The sequence below is a fragment of the Corvus kubaryi genome, unplaced genomic scaffold (genome assembly GCF_017639235.1).
Source record: "Corvus kubaryi isolate FWS band 111438036 unplaced genomic scaffold, C.kubaryi_AGA036_p1.0 71, whole genome shotgun sequence".
NCBI classification, from domain to species: domain Eukaryota; kingdom Metazoa; phylum Chordata; class Aves; order Passeriformes; family Corvidae; genus Corvus; species Corvus kubaryi.
Window position 1 is genome coordinate 13,925,492 of NW_024582059.1, and position 26,007 is coordinate 13,951,498.

At 42.7% G+C, this 26,007-nt stretch overlaps 1 protein-coding gene and 1 long non-coding RNA gene across 7 annotated transcripts in view; one reads left to right on the forward strand and one right to left on the reverse strand.

Moving 5' to 3' along the window:
• Window positions 1–26,007, forward strand: part of TECRL (trans-2,3-enoyl-CoA reductase like) — a 69,712-nt gene that overhangs the window by 30,931 nt on the left and 12,774 nt on the right. For 5 of the 6 annotated variants that reach the window (XM_042049881.1, XM_042049883.1, XM_042049882.1 and 2 more), the window contains exons 3-5: window positions 11,868–11,912; window positions 13,168–13,271; window positions 25,173–25,288. In XM_042049881.1, the coding sequence (XP_041905815.1) occupies window positions 11,868–11,912; window positions 13,168–13,271; window positions 25,173–25,288 (265 nt within the window). The remainder of the gene's footprint in view (window positions 1–11,867; window positions 11,913–13,167; window positions 13,272–25,172; window positions 25,289–26,007) is intronic. The other variant, XM_042049880.1, reaches the window with a different exon arrangement.
• LOC121674976 overlaps window positions 19,540–26,007 on the reverse strand; it is a 65,678-nt gene continuing 59,210 nt past the window's right edge. The window contains exon 3 of the long non-coding RNA XR_006019913.1: window positions 19,540–19,550. This is a non-coding gene — a long non-coding RNA (uncharacterized LOC121674976). The remainder of the gene's footprint in view (window positions 19,551–26,007) is intronic.

Sequence of the window (26,007 nt, forward strand, 5' to 3'; positions counted from 1 at the left end):
AACATAATAAAAGAAAAGGCAGCAATTCTACTGAGATGTAGCTTGAAGCAGAACTGTCCCCCTCTGCTCTCTGGGATATTGTTCCCAGCTGAGATTTACAGTGCTCTAACAATGCATCACAAATGACATCCTATGTAAACAATTGGAGAACAAATGTGAGATGCTATTTAAATGCCTCATTAAGAAAAGGAAATTTCATAGCTAGATTCTTTGCTTTTCTTGACTTTGCAGTAGATTTAATTGACAGATCTAGATGAAAAACATCAATTTGTTTACCAGAATTGCCTGTTATTATTTACCATGTGTCTTATATTGCTGCCTATGGTTCAGCTGAGAAAATTACAGTAGAAGGCCCTATAGAAGTAATCCAGGCCCTAGAGAATATCCAGTCTTAGGGAAAATGAGGAACTAAAGCCTACTGAACTGTTAATAGAAGATGCCAAAGTAGTTTTGGGTTTAAAACTGCTTCTAGATCAATTTAAACTCAGATATTAATGTTTTTTGTCTGAAGAAGAGACTAATTCCCAGTGTTTACCTGGTGTTCACCAGCAGGCTCGTGGGCTTAATGTTCATTCAAGGAACTCAAGATGCTGAAAGCCCCAGTGGGCCTTCATAAGTGTGAAAAGAATCTCATGTCCATTAATAAGACAGGTGTCTGTTGATTAACGGAGGGTCAAGGTCACCTGAGGCTTTAAATGTGCTCTGCACCTACATCAGGTTTTCCATAGGAATCCCTGTGCTTTTGAACACCTAAGTTGGCACGTGGCCTTACTGAAAGGTCCAACAGCTTCTCTTACAAAGAGCTGCTTGGAATGGATGTGTAGGAAATATCCCAGGATTTCTTGTGAAAGACAACAGGCACTGGATAGCAGGAGAGAAAATGAATCTCCCTTGCCAGAGTGGAAGGAACCTTCCTCCTTGAAAAACCTCTGAGAACATGGGAAATAAATGACAAGTCCTATGGTGTCATCTCTGCTAGACAGGCTAGAGAAGAGGCAGCAGCTTCAGCTTCTAAGTGCAGACTTTCCCCCAGGTCTTCTCTGCCTCATGTATTCCCTGGATGTTCTTCTGCAGCCCCTGGCCTCCTCAGGCCTAGGAGCTGTGATGTAACAGGTAACCGCAATTCCAGGGGTAGGGTCAGGTGAGCACAAGAGCAAGGGGGGCTGTTCAGACCTGTGTGTGAAGGATCTCACCCTGTGATAGTGGTTTGTTTTGCATTTGTTTACACGCAAGCCCTCTCTCATATTTGTAGCCTATTTCTTTATTTCTTTTCCTATTTGGGCATGTGGGGAAAGAAACCCTAAGAACAAGCAAAACAAGAAAGCTTTCAAACAAAATTTGGTATTTCCAACTGTTTCAAGTTAATGAAAGCAATGCATCAAAGACAAGAAGGTGAACAAATGATTCACAGTAAAAATAATGTAGCAGAGTTTTGCCTCTTTCTAAATTGTCCCCAAGTCGCAATGATATTGAATACATTTGCTGTTGAAAATTACTCACCACTGAAACAAATGATGTGTGAGTTATACTGGAACAACGCTTGTTGCTCTGGTTTAAATACATACTAGTGGAAGGCAATATTTTTTTTATGTTCTGCCACTAGACTACAAGTTCAGAGTGTACAAACTGTCTAGATGAGCCGTGTCTATAACATTTACAGAGGGAAAGCAGTAGAGGTGTTCAAAGGCCATGAAGTGTTTGCCGTATAGATTGGGATGAAACGTCATCCCTCAAATATGAGAACGAATACTCAACAAGCAGTATCACTGCAATCAAATCCTTCATGGACTGTATCTGGGAAGCTGTGGAAAAGCACTTTGCTGATCAGCTTTTAGGTTGGAAAAGGCCTCTGAGATCATTGCGTCCAACCTTTGACCGATCACCACCTTGTCAACCAGTCCATAGCACCGAGTGCCATGTTCTGTTGTTTCTTTAACACCTCCAGGGATGGCGACTCCACCACCTTCCTGGGAAGCCCATTCCAATCTTTAGAACCCTTTCCATGAAGAAATTCCTCCTGATATTCAGCCTGAACCTCCCCTGGTGCAGCTTGAGGATATGTCCTCTCATCCCGTCATTGGTTGCCTGGGAGAAGAGCCTGATCCCCGCCTTGCTACCACCTCTTTCAGGGAGTTGTAGAGAGTGATAAGGTCCCCTCAGGCCTTGTAGCAGTGCTTCTGAGGCACAAAACCCTTTCCACAACCTAAGTAAAGTGGTTGGAGGGGGGAATTAAACCAGCCCAAACAAATTTCTCCCAGGAAGGACATGGGAACATGACAGCCTCTGGCTTGCATGCTAGTGTCTGCTCTGCTGCCAGAGCAGGGCAGATCTCTGCTGCCTTTTTCTCACTGCTCCTGGAGAAATTACAATTTAGCCCTGTTCCTAGTGGGGATTAATTTTCAGTGTGGTGAATTTACCAATGAATTTATGAGAAGTTAATTTGTACTAAGGACGAAATCGTGTCAATTCAAATGTGTTCAGTTAATTGTTGATGGCATTGGTGTGGCCATTAGATACAAAACCCACATTGCTTTGGGGGTCAGCGAGGGAAAACATCCTGATTAGCTTAGTGGCTGGAGAGAGCACTATCCCTTGGATAGTCAATATTGAAAGAAAATTATACTTAATTAGCATACTTTATTAGCTAATTGACTGTGGAATGCTTTTAAAGAAACAGCTAGAGCCTGGTGTAGGAGTCTGCCCAGTACATCAGTGGGGAAGGCACAAATGAGCTTTTGAGCCATCTTTCCTGTATCAGCTGTGATTGTTGGATCACTGTGTACTTTCTGATGCTGGAATATAAAACCAGTGGGGCCCCAGTCCTGCTGTAATGTGTGTTGGCACAGGACCACATTCAGGCAGCGTGCATACAGCACTGGTTTGAAACACTGACCTTGCCAGTTCTCTGCTCTCTGTCCCTCTTGCAGCTTTGTGGAGAGCTGCTACCTAAATGTACTCAGCAGTTGTGCTGATTGTGGCAGTACCCACACCAGAGCTTTCTGAAGTGAGGGAGCAGTGACCTGTGTTATCGGTGTCCTGAAGCCCAGCCTATCTGCGACACCGTGAGGCACAGCACTACTTGTTCTCTCAGAACCTGGCACGGGATGAGCACGAACAAAGGTTTTAAAAGGAACAACATTTTAAAACAGGCCTTAATATCTTACTTCCTGTGTTTCCTGAGACCACGAGGGTGGGCAGATACCTGTGTTTAAATGCTCTGCTTTGCTGCCAGTGAAAACCTTGTCTGGGCTGGCTACTCCAAACCAGTACAGATAGTTGAGCATTTATGGGTTGAGATAGACAGTAACTGATTCCATAAGCCATCAAATATTAAGCTGCATTTTAAAAAATCCCATGTCAAATTATGAACAAGAAGATCGAGAGGAAGGATGTTTTTCATCCCTGAAACACATACTTAGTTTGGCAAAATTAAGATCCTTAATGTGCAGTTTCTCAGGTTTGTGTTGCCCTTCGTGAGAAGGCTTCACTGATAGAGCTTATATTTAGGAAGAGAATCCTGCTCGAGTTCTCACAGCCTCTTGATACCTGAACAATTATCTTTGTTACCCTTTCCAGACTTGTGGAGATGAGAGAATCAAAGGCAAAGATAACTACCAGAATACAGATCCTCAATTGGCATAAATTACTCGTCTCTCTCTTAATCTGGGCTGGTACTTCAGAGCCAGAACCCAACTGTCTGCGAATGCGAAGCAAACCCAGTGCTGTTACAGTGCCCTCCCTGGGGGTCCCTGGTCAAAAGATTCCCGAGCCCATTAGGCAGAGCCCAGCTGCACTGACCACCCCCTGCCACCCTGCAGTGTGTGACTGTGTCACAGGGGCAGCCAGGGCAGGGTGAGGGGGTCCAGGCCTGCAGTGACGCTGCCCCACAGGGTCACAGTGCTGTCCTGGCCAGCTCTGCGCAGCACCACGAGCTCAGACCTCCTCACCTCTCTGCAGTGATGAAGGGCAGTCCCCGTGGGAAAGTTCCTTCCCACTCCCAAGCTTGTCAGAGGACCTATTTTCTTGTTTCTCTGTATTCTGGTCTGTCGTTGTTATTAATGAAGTAAAAGGTGAGCCTCATTCCCTTTCCCTTCCTTTGCGCATGCACATTAATTTAAATGCAAATTCACACAGAAAGATCAAAATTAATTATGCTTTCTGCAGCAGGCTACATGAAAATGGAAATGCACAGGGCTGGCTTTTCCCTTTTCTCTTTTTTTTTTTGGAAGTGCAAAGGAAAAACAATGTAGAAAAAATATTAACATATGCATCTAAATGTTGCATGCTTGCTTGCTTTTTTTTTCCTGATGCTTTTTGGTGGTCTGAATTTCCACAGTTGCCTTCAGTTGCAGACTGTTTCAGAAGGAATATTGAAAGGTTAATGTGTTAGTGACATAAATTGACATCCAAATGACAAATAATATTCTGTTTACCACTAAAAAGAATCAATCTCCATTAAGAAAAACTATGCTGACTCTTAAGAAATTTGTCCATTAATGCCTGATCAGAATATAGCCAAACAATGAGACTTTAAATTTTTATTTCAGTGGGGAAAAAAAGGTATGGGGGAAGTGGAGTGTTCTGTTCCTCAAGAAGTTCAGGCATTTATATAAGATTTTTAATGAAAATGCAGTCAAGTAAATTTGTGACTCAAGGTGCAGTGCAGACTCCCACAGTCTGGAGCTTCACATCTGGGCACAGTCACAGCAGCTGAACTGCCCCCAGGAACCGACATATGGACAGGGCTATCCTTTTTTGCCAGATCCTAGGCAAGAAAGGCAAAATTCAGAAACTTTTTTTAAGGGGAATGGGTGCAGGCATTGTGTGCACTGTGCTATAGAGACATTAGGTGACCTCTGAGAAACCTTCTGGATCAGTCTCTGTGAGGCTTCAGTGGAGCTGCCAGGGTGACTGTTGCATGACTTCATGTAGGAAAAATGGATGGTCACAGATTTTAAACGCTTAAGGCCAATGGGAATAATCAAATGAACAGCTAAACCAGAAGCATTTAGCCAGATATTTAGTCAGGCTGGGGTTTACTTTCTTAGTAGTCCATGGGAAGTGCATGCTGTCCTGCCTCTGGGCCAGACCCTGTCCTAGTGCTGCTGGTCTTAGCCAGTGTGTCTGAGACATCAGTTCAGCCAGCTCACTGCCTGCTCTCCCTCAGCAAGCAGTGTGGTTGTAGCTCGATGAATTCACATATTGCAAAGACCAGAAGAAAGAAATGGATGCTTATGATCAAATAGCTCATTTTTCAAATTCCACATGCCATTAAGGAAGTGCTTCTTTGTGTCCCCATAGCAACTAGAGTTCAAGGTGCCTTTGTAAAACACATGGCCAAAGATCTTCCCTTCTTACAAATGAAACAAATCAGAGAAAATACTCAGAGAAAAAAGCTGACAAAGAAAAGGGATTTATCTTCAGCTATGGAGCCATTAAAAACAACATCAATTTCAGTACTCTGCTGAGATTTTACTGAACAGGGCACACTGGATCTGCTCTTTCCACTAACTTCCCATAAAAACATGGATCTAGGTCAAGATCTGCTCCCGCTCTTTAAATATTCTGATACACCCTCTCAGAGGTCCTTCTACCAGGAAAACACAGCCTAGCTGAATGATCCCAGATCCAGAAAGTGCCCTCTGAATGTCAGCCCTGTGCCCTAAAGACTTAGCAAGAGATGGAATCAGCACACAATTGGTAGGCTGACCCTGGCGAGCCCTGCTGGTCTCAGGAGCTCAGTCTGGTGTCAGCTGAGAGGTACCTGGAGGGGGCCTGGCCAGAGCTCTTCTCTGAGCTAGCCCTGGAAAATAGACTCAGGTAATTGTGCTGGCACTTAGTGTGTCAAAGCAGCAAAACATCTTTTGGCCTGCAGCCAAAGAGGGCCTTTGGAGAGGGACCATGCAAAGAGATGCTGTGGTCCTGCTTGCCCCAGGCTTGCTGCTGAGAGCTGCAATTCTTCAAGTGGGCTGGGTGTTCAGATTGCAGCTCTCAGCAGCTGCCATTTATTACAGTTACAGGAGGCAAGCACAGTAAGTAATCACTTCGGCTACTTTCTCTCTTGATCTTGTGGCCAAGCTTAGTTTTACTGTGGTTCCTTTGGTGTGCTTTGCTTTCTACCATCACGCTCAGGAATCACTCAAGTGCGATGTTAGCACAATAAATCACACAGCCCTTTTTTCCAAATAAAAGCAGAAAGCAATAGCTTCGAGTCATTTCAGCATCCTGCTTCTCCTGCTTGCAGCTCAGTGAAGCAGAAGTACGCAAACTTCAGCCTGCAAAGGCTGTGGTTGCTAGCATGGTGATATCTCTATCTTTGTTTTCTCAGAAGTGTTCCTGGGAACACTCAGACACAGCTGCTGCAACCAAGGGAGACAACACTTATGGCCGTTGTCTAAGGTCACAGACATGGGACAACTGTATTTGTTCAGCGTTTACTTGTCAAGGAGAGACCTCAGCAAGTTTTAAGATAATCTGCCTGTCTCTATATATTGTGCACAAACCCAGTATCCCCACACATACTGATATGTGAGTCTTTCCTAGCAAACTCTTCTTATTGCTACATGTATATCAAAACTGCCATCTGGTTAAGGTCGTGGAATGCATTTCAGCCGTGCTCAGTTCACATGAGCAAGTGCTGTTACCCTTCTCAGCTCATGTGCAACGTTTTTGTGATCAGATAAGGGAGGTTGGTGCTGCAGTGGTTCGTTGGAATTTCCGCTATTTCTGCAAATTTAAACAACATGCTGCTGATGATTGATTATAGTAATTTTGTTGTTCATATCACCCTATTCATATCACAGCAGGTATTGCTTGTAATTATTAAGGCTATTTGTTATTAGAGATGCACGGGTGGTGAAATACAATGAGAAGCAAACAATTTAACTGGTAATAAAATTAGCTGATGATGGAAAGTCAATCTGCTAATTATCTCCAAATTGTGTCTGTCAGTTGTGTTTTGCATTTCTTAGACTCCTCGCTCCCCAGCAGAATAGTTTTTGCAGGTCTGCATTCTAAGGAACACAGCGAATTCCCCAGCAAGAGAGATTTTCATCATGTTCCACCTTTGTTCTCATACAGGCTCATGTAACTCCATAAATACTTTGTGACACACGGGCATTTGATTGTGCAATTTACTGCAGAGCAGACAGTGCACTAACTTTTCTGTAGAAGATTCTTTATGAAACTTAATAAAAATTAGGTCAATTCCTTCAATTTCATATCTATTGAAAAATACCAAGTACTTAGATTTCTTAGTTGTTAAATTTTCAAAACATCTCGTGATATTTAAGTGGTGAAACACACATTAGGATCAATTTAAATCATGTGGGTAGAGTACCTCTGGACACTGTTACAGCTGTGTAGGGCCTTTTCTAACTGTCCTTGGTTGCTAGGATTGTCAGCTGGTTCATTTACTAGGATTCTAGTATACAGGCAGTGAACAAACAAACCATGAGGTCAGCAGGACCAGTGGAACTTGGTTTTCTGTGCATTTTTGCACAGTGGTATTGGCAGCTGGGCATGGCACAGAGGCTGTCATTTTAGCTGGTATTTGTATGGTCGTTTGACAGCACTACATCTCCTTTTTATAGCCAGTATTAACAGGTAATTCCATAGTTGGCTAAGGGAAAATTAAAGGTGGCTGTCTGTTTTTATGTGTCCTGTCAGCTTGCTTGTATTTTAATTTCTGTTTTAAGTATGGATGGGTACAACAAATAACCCACCCAAACTTAAATATTTTTCCTCATATCCATTTTTTTAAAGAGGTTTTTAAAAGTAAACATTGAGTTTCTTTCCAAGCAAATGTCATCCTGCGTAGAAAAATTATGATGCCTTAAACATAAAAGAATTAAAATATTCTAAGCTTTTTTAAAATAAATGTATGGATTTTTTTAACGCAAAGTTGGAACAAATTCCTGATAGAGAAGATGGAATGTGGTCAAAGACTTAAGACCTGTCACAATTGCTTACACTTCCAGACTAATGGAAGCCTGTACACATAGAAATAACTTTGCCTGAGTCATAACAGAATAATTCATAGAACTGTAGAACAGTTGAGGTTGAAATGGATAATGAGAGATCATCTAGTCCAGCCCCCTTGGCATGGGAAGGGACATCTTCAACTAGATCAGGTTGCTCAGTGAAGAAGAATGAAGCTGATGTCGCTTAAATTCAAGGAGTTTGTGAATAACTTTTCAGCTGAGGAATGGGCAAAGCTTTCAGGTGCCTACATACCTGCAGTTGGAGGGTGACCATGTTAGAGTCTGAGGCAAACATCCTTCCAGAGAAGGATAAGCCAGGAGAGTAGAAATAATCAAATAGAGATGGAAAGCTAGGAAGTAATTTCAATAGCTGTCCAATGATATTGCAAAGAGAGGAACTAAAGCTGTTTTACATAGATGCTAGAAATGTAATAGATGAGGAGGAACCAGAATATTGACTAAATATTAGAGGATGTAATATTGGCTAAATAGACCTGTGGTTTGAACCATCATGGCCACTCTTATTTCCTAGACAGCTTATAGCTGCTTTTCCAAGTCAAAACCAGTCTGGGATATATAAGTGAGCTGAAATGCTATTTTTACAACTGTGTTCCTAGTGTGAAATACATATACAAACCTATAAACCTTGCATAAGGGAGCTGAACAGCTCTGCTAACCACAAGGATTACACAAAGACTGTGACCTGCTGTGGCTGAGCTCTGATGCACCATCACGATGTCAGAAAGTAAATATTGATATATGCCTGATCTTAGATGCCACAGGAGTTACAAGATAAACTTCAGTCACCCACGGTCTTGGATTGCCATTAATCTCTGCAGGAGGCAGCAACGGAAAATGTTAATAAGAAAAAACTGGGAATTAAACCCTGCTAAAAAACCCCCAAAACAACCCTGCAAAAGAGAAACCCTTCATGGAAGCAAGGGGAGCTCTGCCAGGTGTGGGAGTGCAGAGAGGCTTTCAAGTGCTGCACACAGCTGCAGCTGTGCCTCTGCCTTTAACGAGTGTGTGTTTATCCTGTCTGGGAGCAGGACTCTGCACACACACTTCGGAGCTCCTGCTGATGCCAGGTGAAGCTGCTCTGTCAGACAGTGCTGGCTCTGGGTATCCGAGAGAGCCATCAACCCCCCATTCTGACAGGCAGCAGCAAGAATTAATACAAGTGGTAATTAGTCACTCAGTTTGGCTTCTTTTCACTATTTAATGAAAAGAGAGCTTTCCTGCTATAGGAATGAGAGGATTTGTGTCTGCCATATGTAGGCTGGATTTTAAAAGCATCCCACATTGCCAAACAGAAATCCAGAGCTGTTCTAGTGAGATTTTTGGAGGATCCCTGTGGAAAATAGTCATTGGAGGAAGGCAAATAGGTGGTGACAGGTGGGGCCAGGGTCCCCTTGGCTGACTGCTACCAAATGGTGAGCAGGATGCCTAGGAATGTGTGAGATTTCCTATTTGAGTCTTACCAAGCTGGGAGAGCAGACTTTTTTTGGGGTCACACTTCTCCCCAGGAAGCAATGCTGGTTTCTGCAGGACCCTGGACAGCTAACACTTGGGAACAGCCTTGCTGAAATCTGCTGACAGTAGAGACTGAAAGCAGGAAACTTTGGTGTTCTCACTCAAACCAACATAGAAATGTGTTTGGACTTCGTTCTCCACTCCATTTAGCATTTCCACTTGACGTTAGCTGGTGGCCCCCCACCAACACAAAGATCAGGGAAGGAGCAGCTAATTCCTGGCCCTTCCAGAAGAATACACACAGCACTCCAAGCATGGCCTGGAAACCAGAGACACACTGATACTATAACAAGGTCACTGCAGAGGAGCAGCAGCAAAGGCACACTTCCATCTGTCTAAATTTTTGAGTATGTTTGAACATAATGGTACACTGAGGCTAAGGAAATATGGGATGACGTGCTTAAATGCACAACCTCTGTTTGCCCTTGTGAAGATTATGAGCCATACCTAAAAGAGCATTGCCACAGGATCAGGTAAATTGACTTTTATTGAAACATACTGTAATATGAAGGGGGGAGCTGGGGGGAAGATTCCAATTTAACACAAATACATTGCATTTCAGGCTCCCAAATAACTATTGATATCTGCTGTCCTGGAGCAAATCATATCTTCCTTGACAAGTCAGACAGCTGCTCCTTCTCTATCTTCCCTTTGTTATCCTTAATAGCCATGGATTGTTGTGGTACCTTGAAAAAAATATTTGCAACTTACTCGATGGATGTCTCACCTCCTGCTATTAGCCCTGGTTCATGGGTTCATCTAACGCCTGTTCTTGCCCACAAAAGTCAGACCAAGTGCTTTTGAAATGAGGGTGTGCTGGGTGTCACTGCACAGTGCACACTGTGTACAGCTCCCTTCCCCTCCAGCTGGCAGCTGGTGTACAGCTCTCCTGATCATCCTGGAATACATTACACAGAAGCAACCTCCAGAGCTCATCTAGTCCAGGTTCCTGCTCAGAGCAGGGCCAACTTTCAAGTCCTATAAGACTGTTCAAGGTCATCCCCAGAGGAGGCCTGACTATCTCCAGGGAAGGTGATCCCACAGCTTCTGGAGGCAAATGTTCCCATGTTTGATCACAGTCATTGTGAACATTTTTTTCCATTTAAAGGTATGGAAATAATTGTACCTTAAATACAGGATCACTAAGAGTGGTAAGATATGTCTAAAAAAAATCTGACTAATTTCACCCAGGCTTTGAATTGAAAAGAAAGCAAATCTCCTTCAAGCTATCAACTGTGTCAAAGGAAATAAAGACAAATGTAGTAGCAATGTCTGAGGGTGGTGATATTGCAGCAGTTTCCTCACCTTTCTCAGACAATATTTGCTTCCCCCAATCTCAGTCAACATCATGGGCTATGTAAGGTCTCCCCAGGCTGCTTCAGGTCAGCCCAAAAATGTGCTAGGTCAGCCCTAAAAACCTTCAACAGCAAACCAAAGAGTGTGTATGGGTTAAGCAAAGTTACTTGTCCTTGTGAGGCAAAAAAGGAGTGTTTATACTGTCCATACAGCCCCACAGCTGCAGAAGCACAGCCTTCTACATAGAGGAACTTTAATGGCCAAATTAAGCACTTGAGCAGCCATGATCCCCTCTGCCCCATGTCTGTGGCAATTACCAGCTTACTCTGACACCAAGGGAAACAAATGCATCTGGAGACCTGTACCTGTTTGACCAACCTGACAGGTCTCTGTTCAAAATCACCAAAGGGAATCCAATAACAACTGCCAACTGCTATTGTGCATTTTAGAAAGACCTCTAAACCAGAGCATTTAAAAATGTACTTCTGGGAAACATCCTTAAGTTGAGGGTATCAAGGAAACCATAAGTATCCCAGTATTAGCTACCCATGTGCTTCTACTTTCTGTGTCCCTATTTCCCTGATTAATCTGTGATTGAGAACTAATACAAGCTGCACATCCCTAGTCAGGTTTTATGTTCCTGAAGGGGAAACACAAAGTCCTTTGGACTGGACTGTAGCTCAGGTATAATTTTGGAAGGAGGGGCAAGACTGATGGATTTAGTACTGCATTTATTATATTTCGGCAAATATAATAATAAATAGAGTCATCTTTATATTTCCCAGTGCTGCACACACAGGCTGTGCTGACAGAGTGCTCAGCATTGAGACTGGCCTTCCAGCACTCAAATGGGGAGAAGGGATTTATGCTCTAATGTGTGTATTCTGTGCTTCTCCCAGCTCTCTTGTATTCTATTTGTACAGCTAAGACTGAAAAAGAGGTGTTTTTTTATTCCATCTCAGTTTTGTAGCTATCAGCTGAAAAAACCCCCCAAACCTAACAGAAATTTAGCTCTTCTATCATGAAATTAACAGCCATGCTTTGTGATTGGAACAGGTCCCCAGTGGTACCCGTCCCGTGTTGGCCTGCAACTAGAACACAGTGAGTATTCATATGGCTGAACACAGGCACCTACCATATTACTAATGCTCTGGCAGGTTCTCCTCCTCATAGTATTGCTCTCTCTATACTTGTTATTGGGTGAACTGTTAGTACATTCTCATTAACTGACATAAATTATTAACCTATTAGTCTTCTCACTAATAAAGGAACCTAATGGTTTTCAAAACCACTGAGTAGAAATGTTCCAGGATACAGTGTATGGATCAAATAACGAAGGCAAGGCATTGTCTTGATGTTTCAAGCCCATTCACTCCCTTCCTTCCCTCACTGCATTACCTGTTTTAATACTTGCTCAGTGCCTCACCAGAAGATGCAGCTAGCTGCAGGAGGCAACCCCTGTGTCAGTCCACAAGTTCTTGGTGGACATAGCAGTGAAAGATAATGGAAGATGCCAGGAGCTGTTTGGTGTTTGGTCTGTGGATGTGGAGAATTGCAAAGACGTAGAAAATGAGGGCTCAGCACCTGATGGAATTTAGCAGCCTCACTGATGTAAACAGTCGACAAAAGTATATTGAAAGGGAGACCATACATAAAGAAAAGAGCAAAGAGGTGTTGCAGCCATGGCAACATACTATGCCAGTGGCTGCTGGATTTTTCCAATATCCAGCTCACTGCCTACATATATGTAAAAAAGAAGAACCAAATGTTGTTATTTCATGTCTCTGCCTGCACACTTCAGATCCATTAGGTTTGGAAGCAGAAGCTTCAGAATACTGCAAACAGTATTGTAATGCTCAGATACACCTGGTCTGCCTAGGTCAGACAGCCGGCAAAGAAATCTTGGATTGTGAGCCTTTGCCCAAGAAGTTGCATTCATCATCAGATGCTGCCTGTTATAAAACAGCCTGAGAGTGCAAATGCTTCAGCAAAATATGTCAGTGAGGGAGATGCTGCATAACACAGACTTTGCCATTAGTCTTGCAAGACAGGGCAAGCAGTGCTCTGTGGAGTTGTTTGATTGCACGGCCTGTCCCTAATGGGCCAGGTTAACAGAGACAGCATTGTACAGCTGTCACACATTGCTGCCTCATGCTTTTGTTAAAATGGAGAGGGAATAACTCTCATGGAAGAGCTCTAAGTTGCTAACCTGGAGAATAAATACCAAGTCACCAAAGTAAATCAGACTCCAAGCTGGGCCTACAGCTAGTGAGCAGGGCAGCCTGTGTGTTATGCTGGGTCTCCGAGAGCGCACCTGTTGTTCACCCCATCTCCTCTTCCATTTTTGCCACTGCAGACGGGCCTTTTTTGAAGGATTCCGTCAGCATTCAAAGCCTTGCCGTCTCCTCCATCGTTACACTGTACTTTACAGACCTGGGTCAGCAGGTCGGTTGGACCACAGTAAGTATGTCCTCGTAGCAGTCAGCATGATACATCTTAATGGACAATGTGTTTTGGCATCAAATTGCTTCAGCTTCCTCAGCCTGTGCTTCCTTATGTAAAATGGCATAATTAGTTTATCAGCACTCAAAACAGAATTAAATGGAGAGTGAGCCAAGTTATCAATATGCTAACTCTGACTTCCAATTAAAGATTAGAAGGGGAACATAAAAATATTGCCTGAGGGAAAAAAATCAATTTTAAAAAACAGTTTTAGCTTATCTTGGGCTCATATGCCTGTGCCGAACTGTAGTCAAATACATTAATTTACTGAAAGACTCCTCAGCTTTGAAAGTGGAAGGATATTATAAAGAAAAAACGGATTTCTAGTAATCCTGTTACTAATGCAGGAAAATAACTGGATGGAAATAACTTACGCTTTGTCCAAGCAAAGAACAATTCTGAGAGAGGCCAAGGATTCCAAGCAGAAGATGCCCAGCAAGGCTCAGGAGCCAAAACTTTTGAATCTCCTTGTAAAACAAAAGCATTTGCCATAACAACAATAGCTGTCTTACGCTGTAGGTAGACCAGGTTTGAATTTAGTTATTTTTCTATAAGCAGGTATTGGAAGGTCAGGGTGCTGCGAGAGAGGCAGCACATTCCACCCAAATGGGGTGTAGGGAACTCTAGCTTACAGGCTCCTTTGGGAAAGTGAGAAGTAAAAGATTGAATTCTTCCACAGCCCAAAGACAGCAGACAGTATGAGGGTTTGAAAGGACAGTAAAAGAATGGGAGAAAAAGGGACCTTTCCAATGTCCTGCAGAAGGTACATGTGGGGAGATGAAAGTAGTCTCGTGATCACTCTGACCAAGCTTTTGCTGCAGTAGAGCACTAGCAGGAGTAACACACAACCCACATCTGTATATTGGATAACGAGATTCCCAATTTCTGCCCTGAGAAACCTGAGTAAGACAGAACTACAGTTTCTGAAAGCCATAAAAGCCATGATAAAACTTCTTATGGAAATGGAAGGCAAACCACCAGTTGCTTGCAATCCTTTAATGAAGCAAACGAGTTTTTGCTAACTGGCATCATGGCTGTTGGCCACATTATTAGATTCTTACCTCAGGCAGTCCTCAGGCAGTCCCTGCTCACATGGGGAGACTACAAGCCACTGTCCTTCCTTGGCTGTGCCTACAAGGACGGAGTTTGTGTCAGGTCTTTGAGCAGCTTGCAGGTGATAGTCCCTGTTCCTCTCTCCAATAGGTCACTATGGGGTATGACACATTACTACAAGACACTTGGAATGGATATGCTAATTTACAGTTCCTTATCTGTTGAAACGTACCCTCAAGGTGAATGTTGCTGCCAGAACTGCCTTTGGCTTGGGAAAAGTCAGCCTCTGCATCAGCTCTATAAGGTCACATATCTGTCCCAACTGCTCAAGATCATGTGCATTTCTCCCTCTCCAGGGAAGCAGATAGCCCTGAGCAGCAACAAGTCTGGCAGCTTTTAGGCACTGTGAAGAAGAGCATGACCTGTGTCCATCCTTCCCAGTTCTGACAGGACTCAGATCCCCAGGGGACCAGCAACTTACTTCAGTGGAACTAGAGCATTTCCCACTGTGTGACCTACCTGTTTGAGTAGAGGTCTGTGCATTTACTGAGGCTGAGGCTTTACCCCATCCTGATTAATGGCCTACTGGGGCCAGACTAATTAATGCTAGTCCCGTTTCCCTCACGAATCCATCCCACCATCTCTCAACCATGGAATTTCCTTGTAAAGCAAAATTGTGATTACTGCAGCTTCCTGTTTGCTACAATTAACTAATTTGCAAGAACCTTATTTATTCTCTTTTCCTGGTGGTTTATGTAGCCTGAGACAGTAACATAACTAAAGCTTAATATCCCATTATAAATACTGCAGTTATGACCAGGAGTAGGTACTGCAGGCAGTGGCATTTTTTTTATGATTTAATCTGCATGCAAAAAGTTGACTCTACGAGTTTCTGAATATTCATCTTATCCCATTCTGCTCCATATTCTAAACTGCCTCCATTCTCTGTGAGAGAAATCTTCTTCCTAGCCACGTCATTTAAACAGTCAAGAGATTTTTATATTATAGCTAGTCTACAGCAATAGAGAAAAGGTTCACAGAAGATTCTATTCTAACAACAGCAATTAGAAATGCATTTGTACACAGGATGTGTAGTTTTACTGCCATTTTTACTGTGCTTAGAGCTCCTGTGCTCCCTTCCCCCTTAATGCTCTACCAGATTTACACACACAGTGAGGGAGGCTTCTGATTTAAAGGTTTGACATTTAAATAAACAAGGCACAGAATGAAAATATTCTTATCTCATCAGCAAAATGATAGCTAAGGAACAAAGGGCCACATTCAGGTCTGGACTCCAAAAATAGATACAGAAGCACATGGAGACATGTTGGGGCTGCAGAGGTTGATGCATTGGGTATGGATCTGTCTAGGGGAACACTAAGCACAGAGGTGGGTCTTCTGGGGCTCAGTCACCTCACTGGAGATCACACTTGAGGACCAAGACCCCCAGTGCTGGGGATTTACACCAAGACAATGACTTGTGGTTTTTAAAAGGGGAAAGCAGTATCAACCTCCACCTGGGAGCAGCACCCTTTCCAAACATGTAAAATAAAAGGTGATGCTGCTCTGTGTTCCCAGATAAAGAGTTTGTGCATCAATAAGTCTAGGAAAATCAAGAAACTTCAGCTTCCCTTTTGGAGCATTCACAGTCTCAGATTTACAATACTTGTCACACTCCACCTTGGCAGCTCAAGGGTTTGTTGTCTCCTGTTGTCTACTTAGCCCCTCTGCCAGAGGCTGACACCTTGTAGGAAGGATGTTTCGTCCTCTTCCTCAGCTTTCCTAAAACACTGTTGCACAGTGACTAAAATATTTTTGGTGTTTTGTGCAATGAAAAGCCAGACATCCCCTGGGCTCAGGTTACACCACAGCTCTGAGATTGGCTGTTGTCAACAAATTCTAGAGGCTGGGTTGCTCTGATGGAGGGAGGAGGACAAATTTGGGTGAGGGATTTGTGACTCTCCTCCATTGGAACAATTATTTGTCAGTCTCTTTTGAAAAATGAAGTCCTTTTCTAGGATAAAAGTAGGTATTCAACCTCAGCTGGCTCTTTTAGAAGAAAGGAGGCCCTCAAGGCTGATTTCCAGAATATAATTCAGGGAGAAAACAAAACCTGTTTCTTAGTATCATGAAATTTGTTAGAATTCTTGCTCTACTCTCCCTTCTTTTATATAAAACAAATATTACCTGAAACACATAATTTACTTCTGCACAAGACGTACCAATTTCTTTACCCTGCCTGGAGTGTATGATTGAGGTCTGCTGACTGATGCTGCAGAGATACTAATGGGAGCTGAGTTTATAGATTTGTTTTATATGGCCCTGTAAAGATTTTACCCCCAGGGATGTTTGAAATTTCCACCACTGGAGCGACGGCTTTTATTTTTAATCTCTGCAATTTTGGGCCTAAGCATGTTTGACAGACACCTCTTTTTACATAATTGGAATGTGGCATGGTGACTTTCTGAAACATGGCTGGTGTTTTACTACTAAGAATATACACTGCTGCTGTAGTGAAAAGAAGAAAAAATGGAAAAAATCCATTCTTCCTGCTCAAATTCACACTGCTTCTAAAGCTTTCCTTATTTGAGCAATGATTGCAATTTCTGATTTATCAGCTTCTGTTGTCCTGTTGCTACCTGGGCCAGCTACCAAAAGGATCCAAATAGAGCTGAGAAAACAGCATAGAACTGTAAAAAAAAAAATTTACCTCCGAGCTTGTGAATTTCAGAAGATTAACCCTGAAACGCAGTACTTCAGTAAATATTTTTTGTAACTGTGATTTAAAATTAGGGATTGCTTAAGTACTTTGACTCCTGAGGGCCTTAAAATAGTAAGGCTGGCAGCAGAACTGCTCCATTTCAAATTTCCCAATGAAAAAAGATTCTGCTCAATTTAGAAATGTAGAGACTAATACTTGTTTAAACCCAAGAGCATATCTGAAGTCTGAAAATCCACATTTTTCACTAATTGATCTGTTCTCCCCTGGCTGGCAAGTTAGACATTGTGGAAAATGAGCAAGAAGCCAGGGAGGGATCTGTGTTTGGAGCTGTGTGGTTATGCACAGCACCTGTACACAGTGGGGAAGGGCTGTAAGGAGGTGCTGCTGTTCTCTCAAAGGGAAGGCAGTACTTTGGTCAGTGTGGTTCTCCCCTCTTGCTGGCACAGTGCCTGTGCACCAAAGTTTGTCAGTCCTGTTGGTGAACAGGGGAGCAGCAGTTTGCTCTGTCTGGCACAGCTCAATCCGTTGGTCCCATAAATGTGGAACAATCCCATGAAGTCTATGGGATGATTGCGATAGGCAGCGATTTGCGTATCAATGGATTTGGAAAAAAAGCAGCCAAACTGCTGCAGGCTCATTTTCTCCACCTTCTCTGCACTGAGGCCAGATTTGGACTCCCCATGAAGAACAACTTAAGATATTTTCCCTAATTTGGGAACAGAAGAAGAGACTTCAGTAAAGGTCTATAACCTCCCAATGGGATGTAAAGGTACAGACAATTACAAGAAAAGGAAAAAGAGAGGATCTGAGGAGTTTGAAGGAGTGTGAGGATGGGAGTCCCAGCAAACTAGTGAGCCAGTGTAAAGATGATAAGTGTAAGAAAACTCATATTATCATAGCTTAGGAAGGAATTTGAGGTCCAGGTAAGAGAGAGAGAGAGCTGAGGATCTGTTTGATGTATCAGAGAATGTCACTGAATGGTTCTCAGCAGATAGATATCAGGGTTTGCTTATTCTGTGGCCAATTCAGACAGAATTAGTTGTGGGAATAGGACCCCACAAATTGAGTAACACTCTCAGGGAATTGTGGATACCTGAAAAGCTTTGCAGAAGTGCCAAATAAACAGAACGTGTGAGTCTGTGTGAATCTACGGATGGCTTAAGAACAGCTACAAAAAAGTGCCAAAGACAGAAAAATCCTCAAACGGTTTTTCATTGCTAAACCTCTTGGATCAATAGATAATTTGCTCACAGAACATGATCTCCAGGAGAAAAAAGAAGTCACTAATTCCTTGACAGCACCTTTTCCAACTACAATTATTTGTAATGCAAAGCACCTCTGTTTTACAGCTAACAGTTTGTACTTGGCAGAGGTTTCTGCTTGAACACACAGTAAGCGTTGCTCTACCTTGGTGCAGTTGGCCAAGTCTTGAGCTGATCCCAGTCAAAAGCTGCGAACTTTTAAAAACATTGTGACCTTTCACAAAGGCAAACTGCACACACAAGATTGCTCTTATTTTTCATTTAATTAAGTCTAATATTTTTCAGCCTCCAGGGTTATCAGGAGAGAACAGCTTGCATTTGCCTGATTTCTTGCCATGGTTTTATATTGTTTGTGCCTTTCCTTGGGCCACACATACTTTTGGCTCTTTGTTATTGCCCAGTGGCAGCATGAAGTTAACAGATAAGGGAAGAGGAGACCTCTGAAACTGCCCAGCTGGCAGATTTGGGTTCCTCAGATGCTGCTTCTAACGTTGCAAACAGTGTTGCAATAATTTCTCTTGGTCTCAACAACAAATGCCACTAGCTCACGATGAACCATGCCAGAGTGTCAATTTTTCAGTTGCCAAAGGGAATTAGGGAGCTACTAGAAAACTTAATTCTGAGGGTTCTAGTTACTGTTAAGCACAGCAAAGAGTGAAAGACCTACACCTAAGGGTTTATAGGAATGCCCTTGAGTTTGTACCACTTTGAGTGCAAAAAGAAGGTAGACAGAATTCAGTAAGCATAAATAGAACAAACTGTTTCTTTTAGTTATACACGACTTTATGCTTAAACCCTTCCTGCTGCTCAAGGAACAAAGAGATGCTTGATGTACAGTACTGGCAAATGTCGACATTTTCCTATTTGTATTCAGAGTAACAAAGGAGGTTGACATTTTGTCAATCTATGCAAATTTGAGCAGTTATAGTCCCTCTAGAATGCATAAGCCTGGCACAATTATTTTGTATGGGGAATTTTGCCCAACCCCATACAGGGTGTAAGGAGAGCGCAGAGGAGAGTGAACCATGGGGTGAACCAGTGTTGAGCAGTGTGAACCAGAGACAGAAACAGTGTTTGAGAGGACCAGGTGCCCCTTTGCCCACCTTTTTCTGATGCCCTTGACAAGCCACTGAATTTCTCTGTATTTCAGCTTCCAAAATACTGGCAAGAAAGTAACAGTATTTTCCACTTTGCAAAGTGCTTTGAGGCTTCTGGATGGAAAGCACAGATGCTGTTATTTATAATAACCAGGTGTTAAAAAGCACAATTTTGCTTACATATCTGCATAGCAGATAATAAATACACATTTTAAAACAATGCACATTAAAAGGAAGATTTCAAAATGCTGTCAAAGACAGTAAAGATCTGGCAGCAAATCTGAACTCACATTGGTGTTTGGTTACAAAGAGGACTTGAGTGCTTCATTGAATATGTATTGGTACAAACATTTACAACATACATATATGTGTGTGCATAAGAATAATGTTTGTTAATTTGCAATAATTTTCTGTTTTGAGTAAGAAACACGAAAGGACTTGTGGTCTAAGGGAAGAATTTTGACCGTGGTATGAAGTGGTCTGGTGCCAAGGTTTCAGACAGCTCAGTCTTAGAAGAGACAGGAGGAAGCTGGGGTTTCGCCTGCCTTCGTCCACAGACCATGCACAGCCCTGACTTGGACAAACAGTGCCCTTCGCTGTTCATTTCCCAGCTCCTGAAATTGGCCTGAGTCAGCTGCAATTTGCCTATAAAATCCTACAGCAAATCCATTCTACCTCTGGTATTTGCAGTAAACATTGAGCAGCAGCCTGAAGTACTCATAGACACCGAGTCACTGCAAAATCTACCCAGACAAGGGACATTTCAGGTGTGTCTGCATGCACAATTTAAGTTTTGTAGACTGAATTAGCCAGTTCCATGAGAACTGGAACAAGAAGTAATTGAATATTCAAGCAGCCCTTAAGAACTGTAAACAAAGAACCTGATACAAAATTGCTGCTGCTGCGGATTTTTGCAAACATGAAAATACAAAACTTTTACAAAGGTGAAGATTTTAGAGACGGTGCTAAAATTATGCCATTATCATCCCCAGGTAACTGTATGGCCTCTAATGAGGTAACAAAGTATATGAAGTAGAAATTAGACTAGAAATTAATAATGTTTCTTAATGATCATTAGCTCAAGAGTACTTAGGGTTGGGATTGTAAAAGGAGTCTAAGGTAGTTATACACTAAGTCTAACATGATCTGGGGACTTGGGAGGATTTAACTGCCTGTTTCTCTTGGGTTTCTCTGAAATCCTGGCTGTGCTCTGTACACTCACACTCAGCAATGGTCTGTCTGTCTGATAGCAGCAGATCCTCATCTTTGTGCAGTATGTACCGTGTCAGGCTGACCTTGGCTCAGGACTGCAACTACTGCCTTTGTCTCACATTTACCAGAGAAACTAAGCCCTGTCCATTAGATAATTTATATGCTGCAGCTGCTTTTCCATCAGAGTTACCCAGGACATGCTTGAGCTGTTTTGTATCTCTTGCTGTGCTGAGGACTACAGACAGTGACCCAAAGTCATTGTCCTGGCTGCAGGTATTACTCTCATCCCACGCTCTCTGCTTCAGCGCAGACATCCCGTGGGCAATGGAAGAGAAAACATCACAAACAGCACTGGTGACTGGGAAACTGGCCCTACATGGCATGGAAAGAGCTGCAGGAAGGGATCAGTTATGGAAGAGGCTGCATGGCCTTTCCTCAGCTCTGCAGCTTGTCATAAATGAGATAATGTGAGACTCTGCCAAAAGGCAACAAGATAGGGTGTGTTGTGTGATATTACAGAAAGGGCATGTCATAAACATTACAGAGAGGAATTAGCTGATGTCCTCATGTGAAGATACTAATATGTGGGCTGTTCATTTATAAAGATTTGGTTGGACTTTTTTCAGACTCCCTCTACTCCACTGCCTCTGTTTACAACTTCCTTTTGTCCTGTTCTGCCTTTTCCTGACCAGTACACACAATACTTTAACTCACATCAAAATCCTTTCCATTCCCTTTAGCAGACCTGTTGGGACAGTGTCAGGCACTATGTCAGCTGCCCTTACTAGCCAGAAAATCCCTCCAATAACTTTAAAGAACTCCTTTCACTTCTGCTGCATTCATACCTCCCTAAATATCCCTCTGACTCACAAGGTCTGGGATTTGAATTCCTGATCTGGCTGTTACTCTGTTCAGCAAGGTGTTCCTGGCACGGTGAGCTGAATAGAGATAAAAGAAGCAGGTACAATTTGTGTCCTGCAAGATAAGATGCTTTGCTGATTTGCAGATTAGCTCTCCTGTATTGTTTTACCATTTGTTCCACCATCTCTTGGATAATGGAAACTCCTTCTTAGCTCTCTTTTGACATGTTTCAGATCCCAGTTTTTATGTTTATGTAGTAGGTACTTCCAGTTTAGGTGTTACTGAATCAGATCCCTGAGGGCCTGATAACTGAGATGGTTAAAGAAGCTTGATTTTAGCACTCTGTATGGAGACCACGCTGGGGAAAGTTTTGATTCCAGAATACTTTCATTTAAGAGCACTTTCTCTATGCTGCTGAGAAAGAGGTCTACAGAGTATATCATGTCAGACACTGGAGAGGAGAGAAGGAAGGTAAGAGAACTGGACACTGTGCAAGATATGAAGTAGACTTTACAGACGTGGGAAAAAGAGGCAATCTCCTCTTTTCTCTCTTCTGAGAGTGAATGATGAGCTCAACAGTTAAATCCTATTGAGATATGCTCATTGTTATAGAGACATACTGCTCCTCCAGGAAAAGATAATTTTGCTATTATGTGTCACCATATTTGGTTGCACCCACTACATCAAAATAATCTAGGCAGGACCACAAGATGGTAAAGAAAAAATCATTTTCTTTTAAATATTGGGGTTTTTTTTGTTTTGTTTTGCCTTTTTTTTTTTTCATTTCTAAAAGATAAATCTGCTCCATGTTTTAAATGATCAGTTGGTTTTTTTAAAAATAAAATTATATTTCTTTTGTTCAGAAACAACAAGCTACAATGTTATTATTTTCAGAGGAAATAACAGTGTTATTATTTGTTTAAAATGTGATTACTGTTTTTGCAGAATATGTCAGCAGGAATTAGTAATTTTGAGCACCTATAAAAATGATGGGTTGAACTGATCCTTGACACAACTAATACCTTCCCAAGCCCAGCAATTAGTCAGCTATAGGATGAGTATGAAGATACTAGGTAGGCTCAATTGCATATAATCATTGAGAATCAATAGTAAAAGAATGGTGCTTGCCCTTGATTGCCAGTGGGTAGAACCAATAATTGTAATGTTGTGTTAATTTAAGACTACTTTCCCTTTCACCTGCTTGAACTCATGGGAATTTTTAGCAGTTTCTCTGCCTGCCTTTCTGGAGCTCATTTTTCATTTATGACAAACTTAAATCAGTGGGCCAGAGAATTAGTGCAGCAGTCGCAGCATGGGAGATGCAGCAGAAGGAAACAGCCTGAAACTTACCTAAACTAAACTAAACAACAACAAAAACTACAGCAAATTGAACCTCATCCTCTAAAACAGAATGTTACTGATCCTAACTATGTGCCAGTGTGACTCAGTTATGACAAAGGCAAACAGAGTCCTGCCTGCCAGACAGTGCCCAGTTTGACTGCAAATTTCATGGCTGACCCTGCAGCACCTGCCTCCACATGGGTGATGTGACTGACACACAGACAAGAGTGAACCCTGTCCCCAACCTGTGAAGCACCCTGAGCATGCTGATGCTGCTCACCTCCACAATCCCCAGCTCTAGAGCTATTGTCAGTGCTCTCAACTGCTTCTCTGGATTGCACTGATGAACCCTGTCACAGGATTATCTTGTGTCTGGGAGCTTTGGCTTTTAAAGAGAGACTGGATTTTTTACTAAATCTTGAAACTCTCCTTTCAGCATCTGAAATCAGTCAGGGGGTAAAGGGGAACACTTGGTGCAGTTACAAGTAAGCACAACTTGGTGCTAAGTCCGGCCAAACTCTTCCTGGCAGCTTTGTAATGTGCTCATGCCAAACAGATGTTGAAAGCTGGCAGTTACGGATGTGCTTTGGGGTACAGCTCATGGCAGAGAGAAAAAGCTACACTGGAGAAAGCAGCTCATTCCAGGCTCTTCTGCTGACCTGCCAAGACCACATTATCTTCACCTCTGTCCCCTATACCACCAAAGTATAGATTTAGTGTGTTAGGTTTAAATAGCAGAGGCCATCCCTTACAGTGTTTGCAGACTGCCAGACCCAGTGGGCTCAGATTTTGGAACAGAACCATACAACTACTACTAGGACAAAATTCTAAAAAGCCCTTGGCTGTGAGGTATTCCACAACAATGAGTGCTCTTGGACTCCTAGATTAAATATTTTCACACACACACACACACACACCTGCTCTTGGGATCTTTCGGAGTCTAAATGGAGCACGGAAGTCATGATGTCACTTGGAACAAAAGGGAGTTTCATGTTCCCCTGGTAGAGAACACTTAAGTCTGTTGTTACTTTTGGAGACTGTCCTCCTATGAATGGATAAAATTTCAAAAAGCTTCCACCTGTAACAGAGAAAAAGGGAACCTAATTGCAGGATATTTCTGCAGGAAAACCTTTCTCTTTCAATGCTCTTCTGAAGAGTGATTAACAGAACAGCCTGCTGGGGGATCAAATACTAGTTTTGAGAAAGATGGTCTAAAGTCAGTGTTGCTTCCTTAAGCCACAGGTATTTATTCATTACAATTCTACAACAGTGCCAATAGCCACCATAAAGCCAAATAACCCTTCAGTCATAAATCTTTCTCCCTGATCAATAATAGGCACTTGAGTTACAATTCGCCAGTCCTTGTAAATGTGTAGGACTACACCACTTCCATTTTATTCTAGGATTCAGTCCAGTGGGGACAGGTGATCAAATCTAGACCTCTCATCACTCTAGTGTCATTTTATTTCTTCCAGCTGTGTGTAGTTTAAGAATGTTCCCCAAGCAAAAGCGATACAGACTGTAGCAAGCCAAAGTCAGACCTTAAAACTGAGGGTGGCTCATGTCATCTCCATGACTCTACCTTCTCTCCCTGCCCCTCCTCTCAGCTCTCTGTGCCTAGCAGGAGTGACAGTGGTGAGATGAAGTTATTTCTTCTTGCTTTGTTTTTGTCACGGTAGGGTAGCTTACTTGTCCAGTCTGCCCACCACAGGCTATTTCTGCTGGTGCCTGCACAGGGAGGAGCACCACCCAGTCACTGAAAAAGAGCTCGAAGCACCATGCACCAAGCAGGCTGGTCCTGCTCTTCCACCCACCATGAAATTTCAAGCAATGATAGCCTCCCTTCCAGATGACTCTGCTGGCAACCAGGATTCAAAGCCATGTTTGTTTCTGTCATGCTTGGTTGGCTTTTAACTGATGTACTGCTTAATTGCAAAAAACACTGGCAGAAAGCAAGCTGCCTTCAGTTTCTTGGCCTTGGTTTTTAGTGTTATTTAGATTCCAAATAGGCATCTGATGGCACAGCCAAAAGTATAAAGAGGAGATAACTGTAATTTTGACCACCTTCCATGAAGCAGTCCTGACTGGGTTAATGTTCTGCACAGAAACCTATCTCTCATTTCCTAGATGGATTTTACTCCTTTGCTAAAGAGACTGCAGAAGAAACCCCTATGTGTCATTTAAGTCCTGAAAATGAAGCCAAAAGTCATTTGAAGGATGAATAGGGGCTGTGGATTGGGGCATTCTTTTTCTCACACCTTTCCTGTGCAATTTTCTACTCTGCCACAGCTATTTTATTTTTCATTTCTAGTTTTTTCTAACAGAATACACTGGGCCTCTTCTCATATATCTGCTCTTCTACATTCGCCTCTCGACTATTTATGATCAAGTGGAAAGCAGGAAGAGCTTCCGCCACCCGGTGGTTCAGTAAGTGACACTTGTGTGAACTGTTTTCCTGGAGCATGAGAAACCAGAGGGATGGAGATTGCATTTCCAGGGCTGAGGGTGTTACAGGGGGCCTGAGGCTGCTTGCCTGGTGTCAGATTCAGTTCTTACCAATACCTGTTTGACATTTAGCAGCACTCATAAGCCTGACCAAAAATGGGATCCCAGCTGCAACAGTCACTGCACATGGTCACCATGGAGATGCAGTGTTTTCCCCAGTTTAACATAAATTCTGAACATAAGGTGAAATAAAAAACACAGTGGGTAGTAACCCAAAGCCATGCTTGATGGAGAAGAGAAGACAAGACTCCAGGTGCCCCACTACCAATCTCCTTACAGCACATTCCTGCTCTTGAGATGAGCAGCACCAGCATTCAGCACAGAAAGTAACTACCCCCACACCAGCTCTCACCTAGGCACAAGAAAGAGGAAATTCAACAGGTTTGCATGTCATGAGTCAGGTCAAGAACCTCAAAAGAATCATCTCCACAGGACGGTGGTACAATTCACCAGTCAGACTGGGAAATGTCACACTTAAGGAATTTCCTTTCAGTGGAATTGTCCCCATTCTGGGTGATTAGTGCCTGGCAGAAGGATGAAAGGTGATCAAGGAAAGCCTGTCACCTGGATAAGCTGGACCACTTATGGGAGAGCACACAGGGACCTAGGAGGCTCAAGGACTGTACAGCTTTCCCACATAC